This window comes from Mus caroli, unplaced genomic scaffold (genome assembly GCF_978045245.1).
Source record: "Mus caroli unplaced genomic scaffold, Mus_caroli_1 scaffold_9, whole genome shotgun sequence".
Taxonomy (NCBI): Eukaryota; Metazoa; Chordata; class Mammalia; order Rodentia; family Muridae; genus Mus; species Mus caroli.
The window spans coordinates 68,863,168-68,878,987 of record NW_028227264.1 but is presented as its reverse complement, the minus strand read 5'-3'; the positions used below and the strand labels follow the sequence as shown (position 1 = coordinate 68,878,987).

Below are 15,820 nucleotides of genomic sequence, written 5' to 3'. Positions count from 1 at the left end.
TCATAAAGCTTCGGTAAGAGGATCCTAAAGTTAAGACCATTGTGGGCTCATTGTGGAGTTCCAGGCCAGGCAAGCTACACAGTGAGATCTTATATACCTATGAATAAATGAATCAATGGATGATTGTTTTTATGTTAGAAAACCAGTTGAAGCATGAGGAGAAATAGACCTTAAAAAAAAAAAAAAAAGCACTGGAAGTAAAGCATTGTAAGATACAGAACACAGCCTTTATGTAGGAAAAAAATGAGATTCTAGAAAAATAACAAACGATTATTAACCGGCATTACTTGTTGAAGTAATATATATAAATTTTATGGATGGTGCAGTTCGGTAATATTAGAGCCATTTGCTATAGGACAGAATACTGGGTTTGGGAGTAATTTGGAGAAAAACAATTTAATGCTGTGTTTCAGATTCTTTTAGATTTGAGGTGTCTTTGAAGCACAACATGAAATGGAGCTTATGGCTATCGCACTGCATTTCTACCATGGCTGAAGGTTTGTTGTTTGCTCTGAAAGGTGGCCTTCATCAGGAAAGTCTTCAGCAGACCCTGAGACGCACTGAGACACACTAGGTTTTAATGTGGCAAAGTTCTCAAGGGTGGGAAGGAGTAGGTGCCAGAGGAAAAGATCTCATGCATCACTTACCTAATTCTAAAACAACCCATGCCTCTCATGAGACCCAGGTGACCAAGGAAGCCACCACGAGAAAAGCATACACGTTTATTGGATAGACATTTAGTATAACAAAGGGCTTTTAGAAATGAGGGCATAAGAAAATGAGAAATCTGTGTGTATTTTATGCTCAGTGTGATGAAATAAGTCACTGTAGAGGGGACTGGACAAGGGGAGTAGGAGGTGAACCATGGTGAGGTTTGGTTGTTCAAATTCTTCTCTGAATCTTCAGAGATAATGACATTCTTCCCTTCTAGATAGAGGGAAGATACTTCAGGAATGAGTCTTACAACCTACTTTGGAAGAATGTCAGAATTTTTCATGCTGGTGGAAGAGGGTTACTTCGAGTGTTCTCTCCAGTGCAAGTGTGCATGAGGTAGCATGTCCTAAGCCCATCAGAGGAGAGTCAGAGGAGGACTGAGAAGGAGCTGTTGCTGCCATCTGACAAGAGGATATTTGCTGGAGTTCTAGAGACTGAAAGTAAATTAGACTGAGCTTAAGAGTTAGTAAGAAAAGAGAGAGAGAGAGAGAGAGAGAGAGAGAGAGAGTAAGAATTAAAAAAAAAAAAGGAAATTTCCTGAGAAATTTGGTTATGAAGGAAAGCAAATAACTTATCTGGAAAAAGATGTGTAGCAGTAAGGGTTTAAATTTTGCATATAGACACATAAGTGTGTTTCTAGACTGTGATACACAATTTCAAAAGCATGGACCACAGTGTGTCAAAATCTCATCTCTAATCCTCTTGTACTGATGAATAGCCAACAAATATACATGTCGAATATAAGTCACAACCTTCTGTCAGCATAAATGGTTTGATTTTTTTTTTAATCTAGTCTGAGGCTGAGACTAACTTCAAAATGTATATATTTACTATTACAGTTTTACAGTGGTGTGGTTTGGATATTGACAAGGGGTCGACTTGTGATAGTTAATTTTAACTGTCAGCTGGCCTGCATTTAGAATCACTTAGGAGACAGATTTCTGGACCTGTCTGTGAGGAGTTCTTCAGAGAGGTTTAATTGAGTAAGGGGAGGCTAGTGCTAAATGCGGGTAGCTCGAGCAAGGGTCTGGAACCTGGGACTGAATAGGAGTGAGGAAAGAGGAAGACTGTTGGGCACCAGCACCAGCATCAGCACCAGCTGCTTTCTGACTGTGGGTGGGCACCGTGGGACCAAGGCCTCATGCTTCCGCTGCTGTGCCTTTCTCAGCATGCTAGACTGCCTTTCCTCAAATGGTGAGCCAAAAATAAATCCTCGTCCTTCCTCTCCGAGTTGCTTGTTAGGTGTTTGGTCACAGTGAATAGAAAAGTAATGCACAGATTTCCTTAGCAAGAACTACTTTTGCCTTCCATAGCCTGTAATTGGCAGGCGATAGTACACTGTAGTGCCTTCTACCAAAAGACATTATCGCCTGTGTTTGTTTTGAAACTGAGACACCTTTTAGCCATCAAGTATGAAGGGAATGTGAAGTGATAGGGGAAATGAACCATCTGTTCCCGTTGGGGAAGTTAGATGTCATTGAGCTTATCAACTTTGTGACAGCTCTCTGAGAACAGCCTCATTTTTAAGGGAAAACACATTAGAGTGCAGTAGATTGTCTTGTTTACGTTGGCATGGTGAAAAATCAGAAAAATATAAAAATAACTAAGTAACTTGTCAATAACAGCACTTAAATGTTTTAAGGTGCTATTTTAATTTTTTTCAAGGGCATAAAGATGTCCATCTTCATTTTCTCTGTAGTAGACGCTGTGGGTTTTACATGAAGAAGCCCCTTCCCTTGGAGGGTCTCAGATGTTCCTGTGCCTTCTGCTCTCTGTGGCTAGTATACTGCTATTGTACACTGCATTTTAAAACACTTTATACATAATTATCTCATGATAGAAGGGTCAATATGGAAAACAACTACCCAAAATGGGATACAGACTGAATTATCTTTTAAAATCATTTAATTAGAAATATTCTCAAATACAACCATAAGGATTCATAACGAGAAAGTAAAAAAGAGGGAATGTAAATCAGGTTTTCCTGGATAAATATAATAGCATTGCATCATGCCTGCCTCATTTGAAAACTGGTTCTTTTAAATACTTAGTCCTTTCTACCCAGGAACCCAGGTGTGTTGCGGATGTCAACTTTCAGCCAAGAGAAAACTTACATTCTGTTCAGTCATTGTTACTTTGCAGTTGACAAACAATAATAATAATAATAATAATAATAATAATAAATATGTTCTAGTATTAACTTATGTTTCCTTGAAATTAATCTCATTTGTATAGATACCAGTAGTCTGTGTCATCCAAGTCCCTTGCCTAAGGACTGTTAGTTAACTAGCTGGTCACTTACTTTGTTGGGAGTGCATATATATGTTATTGTTATAGACAGCAATGGATCCAGATTTTATGTGTCAAAGTTTTTGCAATTTGGGTGCCTTGAGAAAAGCAGCATACTATTTTGAATATAAGAAATATAAGTGAGGGTCTCTTAAACTGTAAGCTTCATTGGTCAATTTACCTGTCCTGGTGTAGTGAAAATACTTCTCTTCAATTTTAAGGTAAATCATGTGAACACAAATAATCTAAGTAATCTCAAATCATGGAACCAAAGGTAACATCTCAATCTCTGATTCCAAAACAGATACGATATGGGAGAGTGCTGTAGATTAGAAGGCTCTGGCCTGTCTGTATATAGGTACTGTCCATGCCAGAGGAGCCAAGAGTCAAGCTTTCTGGAGTCCTAGTAATTATCAGGCAAGCAGGTCACATGACCAGTTTTAAAGAACAGTCAAGAACAGCAGCAAGGGCTGAGGGATGGTGAGTTGGGTAAAGCACTTTCACTGCTCAATGAGGACTAGATGTTTTGATTCCCAATACCCAATGTCATTGAGAATCTCAGAGGAAGTATCAGAAGGCAGAGGGAGAGGATCCCTGAATGAGCTGGGATAAGACTAGCCCAGTCAGCAGCCTCTGGGTTCAAGTGAGAGTCCCTGCCTCTGTGTGTAAGGTGGGAAATGGTAAGGAAGACACTTGACTCATTGAGAATCTCAGAGGAAGTATCAGAAGACAGAGGGAGAGGATCCCTGAATGAGCTGGGATAAGACCAGCCCAGTCAGCAGCCTCTGGGTTCAAGTGAGAGTCCCTGCCTCTGTGTGTAAGGTGGGAAATGGTAAGGAAGATACTTGACATCAACTATGGCTTCCATGGGCACACGAGCACCAGTTTGCCTACAGGAACGCGCGCACACACACACACACACACACACACAGAGCGAGAGAGAGAGAGAGCATATGAAAAATGAAGAAAATTGGATTATGCAGAAGAATGGGAGTTAATGGGCAAAGTATGTGAAATGACTCAGCTAAGGCTACACAACATTCCAGTGAGACACTGCATGGTTGATCCTCAATGAACTGAACTTTTGCAAGGAAATAATGACAAAAGAATTCTGAATACAAGGATATTTAATCATGAGGGAGTAGAAAATACGTCCAACAAATAAACATTAAAAGTTCAAGAAAACTCAGGGGCCGGAGAAAAGGCTCAGCAGTTACGAGAACTGGTTCTTCCAGGAGACCCAGGTTCAGTTCCCAGCACCCACATGGCTCAGCTCACAATCATTAAAACCCCAATTCCAGGAGATCCGCTACTTTGTTCAATTGTCTTTAAGTTCAAGAAAACTAAGCTTGACAAAATGGTAACTCAAATGATTCATATATCAGAGCTAGAAGTGACTTTGGATTCTCATGCAAACCATTTCAGGTCTATAGATTAAGGAGAGTGAATGATATGAGATCCCTCCTGCCCCCAGAATGCAAATAGTTCTAGAGCAGTTAAGTTAGACCATCTGGAGGTAGTTTGATGGTTATAAGCCCACACTTGAAATGCTCCAGCACTTGGTTTGAAATGGCTTTTATACCAGTTGTTAGGCATTGACCACATTATGAAAAGTCTTTGAATGTCCCTTATTCCCTCATTTGTTAGAATGGAGATGATACTGATACTTGTCATAAACTTCCTTAAGAACTGAAAACAGGGCTGGAGAGATGGCTTAGTAGTTAAGAGCACTTGCTGTTCTTACAAATGACCTGATTTCTTTTCCCAATACCCACAATAGGTAGCTCACAACTACATATAACTCAGTTCTAGGGGATTTAATGCCCTCTTCTGGCCTTGATGGGCACATGATCACGTGTGACATACACTTACACAGACACACATGTACACCCAATAAAAAAGAAAGAAAGAAAGAAAGAAAGAAAAGACAATAATGTTAAGGATTTAGAAAACTGTCTTGCTAGCATAAGTGCCTCTAAGATTTTCCATCACTTAAAGTTCTGGTCTGTTGCTATATTTAATATTATCTATAGTAGTTAACTGGGACCCTATTTGTACCTTAGTTTGCCTAGATAGTGGGAGAGCCTTAGCTAGAATGGCCAGCTTTTTTTTTTAATAATCATATCACATGATCCCTCTTATTACAAATATCTGCTGAACTTTAGAAAAACTGTTTCTGTTTCATGCTAGCATCTGGCAGAGGCTTTGCAGTTGTGCACACTGAATGGTTTTTAATACTTTTGAGCTATGATACCAATCGAAAGGAAATCACCTCATCTTTAAAGCATGTTTAATAATATGATCTTCTGTCATTTGTGGTTGTGTTTTTATATGGAAAGGTAACAAACATTTTATTTCTTTTGCCCATATATACATATAATTTTAGTTATCTCACTTCAAGGAGGTAGGTGGTAGAGAAGTCTCTTTTTCCATATACATATACATATATTCCATATATATATTTAATTTGGTACATGTGTGAGTAGGTACATGCACATGTATTTTCGCTTGTTGCATCTTTACTGTTTCTCAGTTTGAATTTAGGGACATTGATCCGCATCTGCTTTAAAACTCATTAGATAATGTAACTTAAACTCTGATACCAGATACTGCTATTAGAAATGAGTTTGAGTAGAAATGTGAAGTAGTAATTTGTGCCATTTCATGTTTTAGTGAAACCATAAACTTATGTTACTTCTATGAACTGGAAAATCCAGTGTTGTGTGTGTGAAGGATCAGCCCTGCAGGATAAACAGGGTTTCCTGGGGTGTGCAGGGGAGGGGGGTGTCATAAGAGCTTAATACTCTAAACCAAGGAGCAGAACATACTAACTACACTCAACTTCTTTCCAGTGCTGGTTGTAGGGCATCTGAGTTTGCTGACAGTCATGTTCAACTTTGACCTCATAGTTTATCATCACAAAAAGAAGACAGAAGGTTTTACTGAAATTCAGGTGTCACAGCATTCCCTGTTGGACAGCTGGTTTTCCATGTTTTCCATTGTGAATCCTTTTTTTTTTTCTTTTTTTTTTTTAAATGAGTGTTGGTTGGTTTTTTGTTTGTTTTGTTTGTTTGTTTGTTTGTTTTACTTTATTTATTTAATGTATGACTGCTCTGCTGCATATACATCCACGTACCTGAAGAGGGCATCATATCCCCCTATAGATGGTTGTGAGCTACCATGTGGTTGCTGGGAATTGAACTCATGACCTCTGGAAGAGCAGCCAGTGCTCTTAACCGCTGAGTCATCTCACCAGCCCACTCCACTGTGACTCCTAACCCAACAGGTATAGTGGCTATAACCCAGTGCTAGTTTTTTATGATTTATAGTTTTGAGAATGAAAATGGGGACGAAATGTTTGAATCATAACTACTATGTACATGTTCCTCAAAAAATGTTACTTATTTGAATATAAAACTTTTGTTAGAAGTGCAGATAATTACAGCCATTGTAAGCCTAGATGAAAAGAAAGATGGTTTTTGAAGAATGGCTTAAATGTTAGGTATATAAAAAGGAACGATAAAGTATAACATATCATATGCAAATAAAGCTTGAGACTTCCTTCTTGTGTATTACCAAGAAGCCCCGCCAACTCTGAGCTGAAATGGAACCTTAAAGACAGCTCTTGGAGATTCCCTTAGCAGAAAATAAAAAGAGGGAGAAATGTATTTGAGAGAGACGCATGAAATTAAATATAAATTCACATAAATTTTACATCAAAACTCAGAAATTGAAGTCTCTTTTAACACGAATTTACTAAAAAGTACTTAGATATATATGGACACTAACAAATGTCAACAAAATAGAATTTCCAAAGAAATAAATCTTTAAAGATTACTAGGAGTATTGACAGTGTTAGCAGAGTTATATATTAATTAGGCCAGAAGAGAGAGTAGTTTTAATCATTTCCTTTTATGTGAGTGTAAGCTAACATTGATTGTCTAGAACTGAGTTCAGGCCCAGAACTTAATTTTTCATATGTGGGTTCTTACCTCTTTCTATACTAGCTGGCCTATGAAGAAACAGCCTAGAGGAATGGAAATACTTGCTCAAGGTCACACATCTCTAAGACTGCCTGACCTGTAGGCACACATTTAACCATTCTGTAATTAATAGTTGGGCCCTTCTGCAAGGGAGATTCAGCAGTCGGAGCAGGAAAATAGCTTAGGCATTAGCATAATGGAACTATGTAATCTGTAATGATTGATTAGAAGTATCAAAACAAATACCTAGTTGAAAATGCAAATTTAAAGGCCACATTGTCCTTTGCCTTGTTTGTGAGGTCTGCACATGTGCTCCCTTAGCCCCTGAACTTGGTCCTGCTTCCCAGCTACTTTCCCCATCAGTCCTGGAACTCATGCATGTCTCTTACAGAATTTCGAGTCCTCTTTTGCTGCTGCCTGCTTATTTTTTAAAGGTAAAAGAAGAATTAAAAAGAAGAGATGGGGGGCAGTATGTGTGTCTATGTATGTATGCATATTCTGGCAAGGTAGGAATTATATAACTGAAAATAGGAAATGAAGAATGCAAACCAAGCTCCCTGGTGATTACAAAGATAGTGCATGATAGCAACAGTTGCCATTCTTAACAGGGAGGCTTGGCAAATGGCTAAGGAAAAAAGATTAATCATATTTTGAGAACAAACACAGTGGTAGCCCTGAGTAAAAAAAGTATAATATTCCCTAAATATTAAAAGAAATTTAAAGAAAACAACCAAAGGAGTTAGCAGGAAGAAACACAACAGCAGGTAGATAGAAGACAACATGCACACAGCCTGTGACAGATTGCTGGAGAAGTAAGTAAACTGAACTCCACGGTGCTGAGTGTGCTCGGTTCACCTACGAACTTCAAAATCACTTTTGGCTCTGAGAATGTGGTAGAGAGATCCTTAAAATAGTCATTTAGCAATCTAAAATTAAATGGCAGAAAAATGCACAGAAAGAAAAGAAATAAGAAAGTAGGTGTTGCTTTCTGCCAATTAGATAATAATTCAAGCTAGAAGAACAAAGGGCAATGTTAAATATTAAAAGCTATAACTCATAACTAATAGAGAAACATACAGGGCCTCCTAAACCAAGTAACCCAAACATCCATATTTAAAAGCAGCAGCTCCTGGTGGATGATGCTATCAGAGAACAGCCTGTTACCAATAAGGGATTTAAGATGCCACTTTTTGTACAAGATGGATATAGTGGATAACAGTAAGGAAACGTACCAACAATGTGACTTAGAATTCAGAAACACCAGCCCACTCGTCTGTACCTGAATCCAGTCTCGCACCTCCATCCTGCACTAGCAAAGAATGAGCCCTCGGGCAACAGTCATAGAAACTAAGGCATCACACACAACACTGGTCACATGCAGTCAATAGGACTAGAAATTAAGATAGAAAACTATGCTTTCACCTTTGGGAGAAAACAGCAACTTCTGTTAGTCATGTGTGGGTGTAGGAGGAAGAAAAAAATTATAGAATGTCTCTGAAAATACAGTGAAAAGACCATCCCTCAGAACGTACGGGATAGACTTAAAAGCACTGGCCAAGCAAAGATAATCAGTGTAAATAGTTAGAGAATGTAAGAGTGAGACAGCGAAAGCAAATACAGTGAATTCAGGGTTCATCCTGAAACGGGGCTGTCTGATTGCAAAAATAGTAAGCCAGTAAAGATAAATACAAAAAATTAAAAAGAGAAAAAAAATTAAGCCTCACTAATGCAACAATATTCAGAGCCCATTTTTCTAAAACCAACCAAAAATGCTAGCTAAAAAAGGAAACAAATGTCCAAGTAGATGGGGCAAATAACCACGTAAATTTTAAGTCTCTTTTAAAACTTGAGACATCCATGCATACTTCTAATACTTTAAAGAGTTTTGGTCATCTGAATACTGAATAAGGAAAATAAAATATGCGCATGGTTGCTTAGTTTTGCTAAAAACCAAACAAGTAACTGCAGAACACAGATTGATAATGTGATTGGTTAATGGCTGGGGTGGACCTGCAGCATGGATATGCTTCTCACCAGGGATTTCAGGAAGAGAGAGAAGGGTTGCGGGGAGGGACATTGCCTGGCTAAATCCTGTCTCAAGCATGTTTGATTCGACTTACTTTAAATACACCAGTATTCCCCAGCACAATGCTACTGAAGAGTCCTCATTTATGAAATACCTTACCGAGACAGACCTAGTCTTGTAAGTAAACCTACAATGTTCAGATTTATGGGACGTAGCCCATTTCCACTATGAGAGGAGAAAGTACTTGGGAATAGGAAGGGAATGGAAAGGTCTGAGAATTGAGTTGCCTTGATGCTTGGATCTCTCCCACGTGTTACTTATGCCTTGCCTTCTTCCTGTCAATTATTAGTAGAATCTTCCATGCAGTATTTCTGGCCTCCGTGCGGCAGATTTGAGCATCTCATTTCAAATATAGCATCAAATATAGCTTTAAACAGGAACATAATGGTGAGATTTTTCCTGAATATTGCTCTTCCTTAGTCATTTGAAACTATATTGTGTCTTCAACAAAAAGCAAAGAGAAACTATATTTAATCGTTTTTTTTAAGGAAATGGAAATTTTGCTAATATACTTTATTTTTAATACAGCTTTATATATCCAAGCATACAGAAAAGCTGAAATGCACAGCCAGCACTGCTCCTTAGCATGGCAGGCACTGATTTAATGCGGCGCTGCACTAACCATGCACATGATTTACTAGTATTGTTCATTGGGAAACTATTTTTGAGTTAGCTTGGTTCAGATTTGCAAAGTAATATTTTGACAATTTAGCTTTGACTAAAGATAAAACTATTACCAGTATTGAAATAGCAGTACATTTGCTTCCTTTAATGAGATGAACTGCAGTTCAGAAGTTCCTTGGCTGTATTCGATGTTGAACAAATAAGCACATTATGAATAATTAAAACAATTTTCTGGCTGTTGAAATTGTGATAGAAGTTCTAAGGAGGAGTGTTGCTGTGTGCTGTTGGGTTAGAATTGGCTGGCGTGTGAGTATACTCACTGATGCTGTCATGTGTAAGTACATGGATGCAGATATTACTGATCACATGATGGGTTTCTGGCTCTCCTAGCTATTCAGAGAACCTAGAAAAAGGAACATTTAACGGAGCTAATCACAACTACAACTTAGGTTTTAGTCTCTGCCTGTGAATCTCTGAACCAGAGCTCTCTGAGAAGTGATTGATTTCAGTACTTTCACGGAAGCATAGAACAAGGACTAGGAAAACCTTGTTGAAAGAAGAAAGCAAGAAAACACTTGATTAAGTAGTTAGCTGGATGCATGCCCAAAAGAAGTGTGGGCCTTCTACTGGCTGCATGGATGGCAGGTTGAGTAAGGAAATAAACAGTGATAGTAACAGAATGGTCTTAATCCACTCCTGCTACTCTAACACAGTGCCTGATCTGGGTATTTTGTATGATAGAAATGTAGTGCTCACAGTGTGAGGGGATAAAGTGTACAGTCAAGGGGCCAGCAGGTTCAAGGTCTGTTAGAGTGTCTTTCTGGTTTAAGACGGTCCTTTGTTGTTACACCCTTCCAAAGGTGCACATGCTGTAATCTAACTCCACAAGAGGTGCCAAGGCTAACCACAGTCAAGATGACAGACTGTAAAGGCTTTGGTAAGAGTCCACATCCAAGTGGTGGATGGAGAAGTGGTGTAGCTTCTTTAGAAAAATTAGTCTTCTGGTTCCTCGATAAGGGAGAGATAGTATCTGATCTTCTAATCCCTCTCACTCCTGGGGATACACACACGAGAATTCAGTGTGTGTGCACACTACGACTCATACACGGCCGTGCATATAGCATCAGCATCTGTGATGGGTACAAAGGTGAAGCAGCTTTCCATTGGCTGCTCAAGACATAAATGAAAGGGAGTCCATCCATATCATGCAGCCCTATGCAGCAGGAAAACTAAATGAAAGCACAATGTAGTACAGATGATCCTGGGAAGCATTGTGTTGCTTGAAAGCATTGAAAGCATTGTGTTGCAATCATGGAGGATCGTGTTGTGTAGAACAGATCATCTCCGAAGACACGTGACGGAGTAGTGACTCTCTAGTACTGAGGGAATGGAGTATGGGTGTAGGTAAGGATGGAATGATAATATGAGTGGGTCCCCCCACACACAAGGGTAAATAAATGATCTGTGCTTAGTTTGGACATTGATGTACAAATATATAAGGCACTTTAAGCTCAGTGAGTAAGTCATGTGTAAATATTCCTAGGCATAATCTGCCAATGTTTTTATCCTGCATGTCAATAAATGCTGTTGTTAGGAACTGCTTGTGAAATATTTTTGTAAAGTAGGAGTCATGTTTGACTAGACAGGATGTATGAAACCATGTATCTGCTCTGTATTCAGTATTTCTAATTAGCACAGTAGCAGTGCCGGTTAGAATCATCTAACATTAAAGTATTATGGCCAGAATTCTTATTCTTTATTTTGTGCATATAATGAATTGCATGCATGCATGCCTGGTGCTCACAGAGGCTGGAAGCAGATCCCCAGGAACTGGAATACAGATGGCTGTGGAGTGCAGATATGCATGCTGGGTTCTCTGCAAGAGTGGCGTGCACACTTAACCAAGAGGCCAGTCCCCAGAATTATTCTCTCAAAGTCTTGTCTTAATGAGGAGGGAAAGCTGACTGTGAAAGCACATTTGACAGAGCTGAGAGGACAGGGTGGTTATTGCATGGTGGTGGTGTTTGCCCACTCTCAGTCTGTCGGTTTTCAGAGGCAAAAATCTCTCTTTTTTTCCTGTCACTTAGCTCAGAATCTCAGTTAGAAAGTGATCCATGATGAATGAGGAGGAAGAAAGTTAGCCTAATTCTTCATGTCTCCTAAGCAAGTTAGAAAGCTGCATAGATGCAGTTAGTCTGTCTAGAACCAGGGCTGTGAGGAATAGCCTTAAAACAGAGATTCTTAACATAATAAAAGCCTTGTAATGTCCTTAGGGAAAAAATAGGATTTAATCGCAGATCTCCACATTTTAATTCGTTTTTCTTCTCACATTTTAACAAAAACAACAACAAAAGCTTTTCATGAGATATGTATCAATATTCATCACATTTAGCAGAATAAGATATATTGCTGAAGTTGAAATGGCAAATCCACTTCTCGGTTCTGTCCTTCAACCCTTCTGTTGTGCTGTAGGAAGGCGCTAGTGATTTCTCCAGTGAGCGTGTAGTGATGATTCTTCAGTTTTAACGCGCTCTGTCAGCATGGCAATGCAGCTTTGTCTTTAGCCTTGTTTATTATTCCAGCTCTCAGAATTGAATTCATCAAGGTGTCATAGAGAAATGATTACCACAGACACCCTTGGCAGAGTAGATGAGTAGACATTAGTGTTAGTTGAATGTACAGTAGCGCCTTTGTACACTGTTGTTCTATACGATGTTCCCAGACTGAACTTGGAGGAGCAGGTCTCTGTCGCCGCCCATTGCTACCTCTCATTTTGCAGAAGCATCTCCTTCCCTTGACTGGGCCACTTCACTGTCAGCATTTCTGGGGCACCATCTGGGTCTAACAAAACACCTGTGTTCCTTGGGATCAGCGTTGCCTGGTCACATAGGAAAAATGGTCCTTTGAGGCTTTTCAGAGAGAACCTAACTTGGCAGCTGATGTTTTGTAGGCAAGTTGGATCAGCAGTGTGTTTCTATAAATTAGAAATTGGGAAATGGAAATATAGAGATCATAGGATTGAACTATCTGGTTTTTTTTTTAACTGATGATATGGCCTTGTAAATATCTTTTGTTAGCATTTGAATGACTCCACGAGCAAACCAGAATCTTAGATTTAGTACTTAGATAATTGATTTCAGATATATATATATATATATATATATATATATATATATATATATACCACTAAAGATTTTTGAAAACTGGGAAAATCTATTCACCAGCAACTAATTTTCTCTGCATTCTTTTCTGGCAGGTAACAAATCCCAAGACAGTGGCATAGCAGAGATGGAAGAGCTACCTGTCCCACATAACATCAAAATAAATAACATCACATGTGACTCCTTCAAGATCTCATGGGACATGGACTCCAAGTCGAAGGACCGCATCACGCACTACTTCATTGACCTCAACAAGAAAGAGAACAAGAACTCGAACAAGTTTAAACACAAGGTAAACCCAGGCAGTCTTAGGCCATTTCATCTGGTAGACATTTTAAATGAAAGAATACTTTCAATGAAGAAGAATCAGAATTCTGTGTGATTTAAAACATTATTGCCCATAATGAATTCTTGAGGAAAATGAAATGCCACGTAAAAGGGTAAATCATGACTATATGCAGAGATAAAAATCAACAGTAAACTCATTAGAGGTAATTGATCCTGGGCTATAAGGATAGTTCAAGAGATAATCCATTGTGAGTCATTTATATTAAAAGCTATGCAAATGAAGTTGAAAGTGTCTTGGCGAGCGCAGTGGAGTTTGGAGCAGAAAGTAAGGCTGTCCCCAGCATACAATTCAGTTATTCTATGTACAGAAGAATAGCTAGGGTGTTTACCAAGCTGGAAAGATCCTTCCATAGAAGCAGAAGAAAGTGTTATAAGCTCTCTATAGTTTTCTGCTGCAGTACGTACATTCCCTAAGTCAAACAGATTGGTTTAGAAACTTGTGGAGTTGTTTGAACACTTTAGGTCTGAAAAGAGTCAAAAAAAAAGTTGTTTGTTTGTTTGTTTTTTAATAGTGGGGAGATTGTTTCATTTACTAAGCTTCACACGTGGCAAATTTTCCTGCTGTCTCTGCTGTCGATCACCCTTTTGTGATACATGAAACTCTTCCTCCAGATGTGGCAGTTAGCAAGGACCATTACCTGGCCACCCTCTGTGATACATGCAGCTCTTCCTCCAGATGTGGCTGTTAGCAAGAGCCATTACCTGGCCCCAGTGTTTCTCCACTGCTTCATTGCTTTTACTGATGATGAAAACAGACAAAAACCCGGTCTTCGGAAAAGAATGTGCTACTCATCTTAACTTGGGAAAATTCTATGCATCTTAGATTTCCCGAAATCGTTGCCTTTTACTGTATGGATGCTTACACAAAGTAAATATAAGTGAGGAGTTTACACACTGCAGAAATGTGTGAAAGAAAGAACATCAGTCATTTTTATCATGTTTCCGTTCTCATTGTGGGTATTCTCTTTGCTGTCGCTCGCCTTCCTGAAGCATCTTTGCTAAGCTTTCCATTAAATGATGAAGACTCGAAGGCTTGATTCTACTTCACCCATTATGCAACTTTGGAAATGTAGTGTGTGTTCAACCCGCAGGTTAACTTATTAATTGTTGCTTGAAAAAGACCTAGCCTTTTCTCAGACACATAGACACCATACTCACAGGAAAATTCCCTAATCTGTATATGAAATGGATTTCTCTTTTAATATTTACTCTGAAAGCAGTCTCTCCTTTACATACAAAATATTTAGTAGTGAACCTCTCTAGTAAAATTATCAAGCCATAAAAATCAAGTGAATATATTTTTAACTTAATAGACATTAAATCAATAAATCTTGGTTCTTTTATGTCTGTTTTTTAATCTGCTTTGAGGAAGATAGCGGGCACAGAGGGAAACTGTATGTTATAAATAATAGCAACTTGAATACAAGTCCTTTCTGTTTTTGAACTGTAGGATGTTAAGCCTGTCTCTTGGTCTTCCCGGCTTAATTTCTGCATACAGAGACTAAAGTTTAAATATGGTAATTGTTGGGTGTTCTTAAACAGGAGCCCTGCTCCTAGCTGGGAATTTAGCTTCCTCTCTGTTGTTCATAGTTGATGAAAGTCCTTTGTCTTCCTATCTCTTCCTGCCCTATTTGTTCCTCCCTTTATTCGTTCCCACCTCTTTCCTTCATTTGTTTTTTCTTCCTAGGATGTTCCAACAAAATTGGTGGCCAAAGCTGTTCCTTTGCCAATGACTGTTCGTGGACACTGGTTTTTGAGCCCAAGGACTGAGTATACAGTAGCGGTACAGACTGCCTCAAAACAGGTTGATGGTGATTACGTCGTGTCTGAATGGAGTGAGATTATAGAATTCTGTACAGCGGGTAAGGGAGCTATGGATTATATCAATTAATGTCCTTGGGAGGGTACTCATGATTATGGACTCTGTGTACCTACAAGGTGAGTGAGTATTGCATTGGAGAGGTAGTGCTGTTGGTTGTATTGTGTAATAGGTGCAAAAAAATTCATATTGGTCAGAAGGAACTGAGGTCCTCAGGCAAGCAACTTGAGGGGTACACTCAGATTGCCTTTCTACTCCATTGTAGCTTTCTTCAAAGGGAAAGCTCTGCAAGGAAAACCTGATGTAATTCCTGAATCAACTCAACATTCTTGCAGCCTCATACTGTAAAGAGGGTGTTCATTGTCACAGATTTTGAACAGAGCAAACCAGAAACAGCATTTAGGTTACAGACAGACCTCAGTAACTACCCAACAAAAACTGTTTCTGTCGTTTTCACCTAAGTGCCAGAGGGCTTGAAAAAGCTCTCCCTAAACTCTTGTCTTGTTTGATGTCTTGTTTGAGTATCTTTGCTTTATTAAACTTCCTAAGTAGTCATTTGGTCTGGATCAAATGACAGCCTGTCCTCTGATAGGAGAGCCTGTCCTCTGATATGACGCTCACATTCATTTGAATGGTCCAGTGTTCTCTTGGGAATGCTGGCCATCCTTCCTCCTGCTCCTGTTCACACAGTCATAGGACACGTTTACTGGTGTCCTTTTGTCATTGTCTCCTTTTGAAGATCAGGATGGGGTTTTACTGTTTCCTCTTTACCTGGGTGACTTTTTCCTATTTAAAA

The 15,820-nt window shown here is 39.0% G+C and overlaps 1 protein-coding gene across 3 annotated transcripts in view; it reads left to right on the top strand.

Annotated features, from left to right (window-relative positions):
• Phyhipl (phytanoyl-CoA 2-hydroxylase interacting protein like) overlaps positions 1–15,820 on the top strand; it is a 41,015-nt gene that overhangs the window by 15,774 nt on the left and 9,421 nt on the right. For all 3 annotated transcript variants that reach the window (XM_085842872.1, XM_021174618.3, XM_021174619.3), the window contains exons 2-3: positions 12,953–13,149; positions 14,893–15,067. In XM_085842872.1, coding sequence (XP_085698998.1) covers positions 12,985–13,149; positions 14,893–15,067 — 340 coding nt within the window. In that variant the 5' untranslated portion in view covers positions 12,953–12,984. The remainder of the gene's footprint in view (positions 1–12,952; positions 13,150–14,892; positions 15,068–15,820) is intronic.